General features: G+C 18.2%; 1 protein-coding gene across 2 annotated transcripts in view; it reads right to left on the reverse strand.

Annotated features, from left to right (window-relative positions):
* LOC102673944 (lactosylceramide 4-alpha-galactosyltransferase-like) overlaps nucleotides 1-6,361 on the reverse strand; it is a 25,322-nt gene that overhangs the window by 4,088 nt on the left and 14,873 nt on the right. For both annotated transcript variants that reach the window (XM_031510408.1, XM_006615520.2), the window contains one exon: nucleotides 516-906. In XM_031510408.1, coding sequence (XP_031366268.1) covers nucleotides 516-906 — 391 coding nt within the window. The remainder of the gene's footprint in view (nucleotides 1-515; nucleotides 907-6,361) is intronic.

Here is a 6,361-nt window from a genome sequence, read left to right on the forward strand (position 1 = left end):
GTAATTAAAAAATAAAATATAGAACCTTGTAAAACAAATTTATAAATTTATAAATTTTCTTATATTTTCATATAAAAATTAATATAATTCATATAAGAATCTCCCTATAAGAATCTCTTATAAATTATCTATTTTTCATAAGATTTCTAATCACATATTAATGTAATTAGAAAAATTCTAACATTAAAATATTGATTCTAGAGGACAAAAGAAAATTGATGTAAAAATCGATCGAGACTTATTTAATAAAATGTAAATAATTAAAGTTTGCATTAAATAAAAAAATGCGGAGATGTAGGTTTATCTCTGTCATACCGTCATATCAGTTTGTTTCCATCTTGTTTTATTTAATGCAAATTTGCTCATAATTTAATAAATAGTTTCATCGAAATTTTTGTAAATCAACTTTTATGTTTATTTTAATTTCTAAAATTATATAAATTTTGTATATTTTTTTCAAATAATTATATAATATAATTATAAATAATTATAAATTCCAATTAAAATGCACTTACGTGATGACAACCACATCCAGGTCCAAATATATTCCTCCGTATTTCCAAAGTGTCAGATATCTTAGAATATCAGACATATGATTTCTTGGCCATCGACTTCTTTTCAATATATCACTTTTGTACCATATATCTAAAGGTGTATCTTTCATATAATTTTCGGGTTTGATATATCTGATATGAATGTTTGGATAAGTTTGTAGCTGTTCAAACATTTCTTTGGACTCTATGGAAATCTTCGAAGGAGAAACAAATAATAGATACACGTTCATATTTGGATTCATTTTTGCGGCGGATTCGACAGCACATGCTTGGCGAGCGTTTAACATCAAACCGTTTTCATCAAAACAGGATGTCTCGTGGAAGAAGATATTCCTATCCGTGTTTGGTTTATCTATTTTTGATTAAAAAAATACATATGTAAAATACATATGTGTATTGATGAAAAAAAAAAAAATACATTCATTTATAATTATGATTTTTTTAAATTTTAAATGAAATAGAAAGATTTTAATATTTTTAAAATAATATTATAAAATAATATTATATAAAAAAATAATAATATAATACAATAATATAATATAATAAATAATATGATAATATAGTATAATAAATAATACAATAAATAATAATTTGACAATTTTTTGGTAAAAAATTTTTTAAATTAAATTTTATAAATTTAAATTAATTCTAAACATTGTATACGAACATTTCTTATATATATATTTTATCTTATTATACAATTTATATATATAATATATTTTTTTTAAGTGGAAAAATGGAATATTTTACAAAAAAAAAAATATAAAAAAAATGTAGAGACAAAAAAAAGGATGAATTATATGGTATAAAAATTTATTTATTTTTATTATATAATAGAATAATCGAAAATAAAACAAATCAATTTTTTTTAAATAAAACTCGACATTTTTTTTATTTATAACATAAGAATTTACTGAAATGAATTTAACAATCTACATAATAATTATTATTTTTTAATAAAATATTTGTTATATTTTTTAATTTATTCGATTAATATTCGAGTTTACTTAGAAATATTATTTTAGTTTCTAAATTCATAAAATGTTCAAATTTATTATATTTAAATTAAGTATTAAGAATCAAGTATTCAAGTATTTGGAAGTATTTTTTTCTTATTTTCTGAAACATAGAGAATTTTATTAGTCAAAGTTCAAATCCATTTATAAGATATTCTATCTCATTGCTTCCGATTAGATTGCATGTTATAATTTAATTATATTTAAATTACATATGTATATGTAACAGATATAATATTAAAAAATAAAAAAAAATGGAATAAATTGAGGAAATATTGTTATTTTAATTTGAATATAAATTGTTATTTTAATTTGAATATAAATGTTAAAAAGTCTTTAAATATTATTAAATTTAGATTTTAGATTTTAAATATTAAAACAAACATAAAACTCATGCAAAAATGTCAGTTGAAATTTTACTAAATTATAATTAAATTATAAATATTTATGAAAATTTTTTATAAACATAGCAACAGAGGCTGAAACTGTTATAAAAAATTATTTTCATATTTTAAATATTATAATTATATATATTTAAGTATTTGCTATAGATATTTGCATTTTTATTTGGATTTTGCTATTATGTTTGCATTGTTATTATATTTTATATATTTTTGTATATTTAAATTTTCCGTAAACTTTTATAATCTATAGAATTGAACCAGCAGATATAAATAACATATTTAATAACTTCATAACATATTTAATAACTTATTATTTAATTTAAATAAAATAGTGTTTTAAATAGAATGTTATTAAAATTATATAGTTATTAATTATATAGTCAGAATAGTTTCTGAAAATAAAATTTAATAAAAAATTTTTCATTTTAATCAAACCATAAAATAAATAAAATATTTCTTTAACAATTTTTTTGACAATTTGAAAAATATTTTATTTTAATAATCTGATATAAAATAAAATAATATTTAATTTTAATAACTTTAATATTAAAATATAAGATATAAGATATAAGATTTCAAAATACAGTTTTTTCGATTTATTTTCAGACATAAAATCTAAAAACAGTTTCTAAATATTTCTAAAAAAATTAATGGAAACAAATTGCAAATAATGGTAAATAAAAAATATTTTTGCATATAAAAAAAACTATTTTACCAATTTTATTACGATTTCGATATACAATATATAAAAGAATATTAAGAAATTATTTACTATAATTACTTATTCATAATCAAATTAATCATCAAATATAATGAACGCGAATTATTCTCTAATATATCTATATATTCTATAATATATTTTCTAATAACATTAATATTTAAAATAAAGGAAATGAATTGAAATAAATAAAATATTATAAGATAAAATATTTTCAATATTCTTCGAATAAAATAATACTTTCAAATACTATTTTACGAAACTTATTGTATCAAATAAAATATAAAATATTTTATTTTCGAAATTATACTTTAAAATAAATAAAATTATTTAAAATAGTATTTTACCCAGCTTTGTATTTCCAACTGTATTTTTTTTGTTAATAATTGTTACAGAATCATAGAATGTGCTATTTTGAGATGGTAATTTCTTTAAAATTGATCAAACGAATTGAATTTTTTGCAGAAGTTAGTTTACTATATAACATATAAAAAAATTTTTAAAATTACAATTAGAATCACGAAGAAAATAGTAAAGCTAATTTTTAATAACTTTTTTATCTGAACTTGTAATGAAAAATAGAAAGTTATATTTTATAGATTACATATGATATATAAATATATATATTGGAAATTTTATCGAAATTAATTAATTTTGCTATGAATTAAAATAATTAAAAATGGCGAAAAATTGCAGTTTTTCAACACTTTCGTAATAAACATAAAAATTTTATATGTTTATATGTTTTTGCACTTATGCAAGATAGTTAACGTATTCGGTGATATGAACATAAATGCTTAAATATAGAGTACATAAAAAAAAAAAGACTAATAACTATTATAGCGTGATTTTACATCTCTGAATGATTGACATTTTGAAAAAATCTGATTTTACATTTTGAAAAAAGAGATTTGTTAAAAAAATTTTCCGCAAAAATTTGATCTTGAAATTCAGCGTTAAATTTTTTTACCTTGAATATTTGCCACAGGAACAAAAATATCAAATAATATACATATCACAAATAAATTTTTCTTGAAAAATGATTTTGAATTTTTATAAATAATTTTGTTTAATATATTTATATTTATAGAGAAATAATTGATTAAAATTTAGTTAAGTTAAAATTACACTAGCTAATGCAATGAAATGCAAAAAAAAATGAATAAAGAAAACAATTGTATTCGAAAAAATATCAATTTGATTTTCAACATATATTAATAATTTACTGTTTATAAATTATTTATTTCATCCTAATACATTAAAGATTAGCTGGATTTTATAATAAAAGGTTATCATTGCTCTTATTGCTGTCTATTCATTAATGGATAGTAACTCAAATAAGAATTAATCATAAGAATAAATTGTTCATATTCATATCCAATTATACAATCATACAGTTTGATAAAATTTCTGCTGATGGATTATGAAAAATAAAATGCAAACTATACTTTTTAAAACAATATAGTATTTGTAAAATGAAAAGAATATTAAGATTTGAATTTAACATTTCATTTTCAATATCAAGAATTATTTAGATTTATATTATTGATTTCATTTTTTTTATTTAAGTGAATTTCGATAACTTATGATGACACAAATAATATCTCATTCAATTAATTCACCAAATTTTGAAAAATACCAAATGCATTTATGTCTTCCAGATGCGAAAGTATTAGATTTTCTTTAAGAAGCAATAATAGATTGTTTCTACAATCTGTTGTAAAGATTCGCTGAAATATGAAAATTCATATGAACTTTTTGTTGGAAATATGATAATTATTTATCCAATATTTCATTATAACACAAAATATTATCAAAACGATTATATATAATATAATAATGTTAAATCATTATTCAAGAGAACGGTTCCTTTAAGATTTTTGTTTCTTATGTTATTATATGCAATAAAAAGATTATTATACATAATAAAAAAATTTGATTTTGATTTTTACTTCGAAATATTAAGATCGAGATTAATTTTGCAATAAATTTTTTTAATAGATCTCCATCATTCATCTAAGAGGTGTAGCATCACGTAACAATCATAATATTATTTTTCGTATATTTCCTATTCTATGATGTTTGACGAATATATCATAAACTTTTTTAAAAAATATAGAAAATAAAAAAATTTTTCTTCATATTCAGTTTTTCTTTTGTATATATATTCAATACAAGAATTATTATTTATCCACTGTTATGTTGAGTTTCATTGCATTTTTCATCGTTTTATAACTATTTTCTGTAAAAATAAATGTACGCCACTAGGAACACATTTTAATTTTTGATGTCTTTAATTATTAAACAAAAAATGTAACAGTTAATTATACATTGCTATAATTACGAATAATTTCTAATGTTTCTATTAGATGAAATGAGACAAAACTCACTGAAAATGAAAAATGATTATTATCATTATAATAAGATATCCAAAAAATGTTGGAATATTTGTAAATTGGAAATTATAAAATAATTTCAAACAATACTTTCAAAAACTTTCGAAAGTGTGTTGAATATTATAATTTATTTATTCATTTAGTTTATTTCATATATATTATATGATATATTATATGATATATATGAAATAATTTGATATAATTTTTTATTAATAAAAAAATATTTATTATGTTCAATATATCCAAAATTCTTTCTTTGATATATAAGATTTGAATTTCTTCGTACTCAATTGATAGCACATAGCCAACACTATTCAACTAGGCAACACATTCCATGATTGACTAGTGTTTTTTTGTTAATAATTCGTTCACATATAAAATTTTTGGAAAAAAAAATATTTTTTAAAATTATTTAAAAAATCTCCAGTTAATAGATTCCCATATTTTTATGAAATTCTGTGTAAAACTCTTCAATAAAAAATTTATAGTAGGATATATTTAAAGCATTTTAAACATAGTTTATTAAACTAAAATATAATATAAAAGTAAAATATTTTATCTAACTCATAATCCACTTAGCTATCTATTCTATTATTATCTATTATCTATTATATTATTTTTGCCAAGATTATTTTGCTACTATTATGTTACGATAGATTTGTTATGATTTGAATAAAATAAGATTTTAATAAAAAATTAACATGTCAAAGCACATGTTATATATATCAACTTTATTAGATGTTATATATTTTATCAACTTTATTAAATTTAAAATCGATTCCTTTTCTCAATTTTTTCAAATTTCATATCGATTAGAATATGGATATTGTATAGAATATAGAATTATATTTTTTGAAAGTACAGCTGATCGATGATCGAAATTAGCAAACATATGTACATTTATTACTTTGACACTTCAATTTTTTTAATTTACTTGTTATTTTCGAGATGATTTTGATCGAAACTAAAACAGAGCAATGATTATATGTATAGGAAAAAATTCAAAATCTTAATCATAATTAAAAATATCTAAATGTAATATATAAAGATTTTAAAAAAATTTATAAAATTTATAAAATTAACGTTTTTATTTGGAACAATTAATCAAAAATATTGTTATTATTATATAGAATTTCAGTTTATATGTATTTATATTATGTGTTTATATTAATAAAAGTTAAATGCGATTCCATGCTTATATATGTTGCTGCATATATATATATATATATATAATTATAATAATATAATTATATATATATTATAATAATTATAA

This window comes from Apis dorsata, unplaced genomic scaffold (genome assembly GCF_000469605.1).
Source record: "Apis dorsata unplaced genomic scaffold, Apis dorsata 1.3 scaffold_226, whole genome shotgun sequence".
Taxonomy (NCBI): domain Eukaryota; kingdom Metazoa; phylum Arthropoda; class Insecta; order Hymenoptera; family Apidae; genus Apis; species Apis dorsata.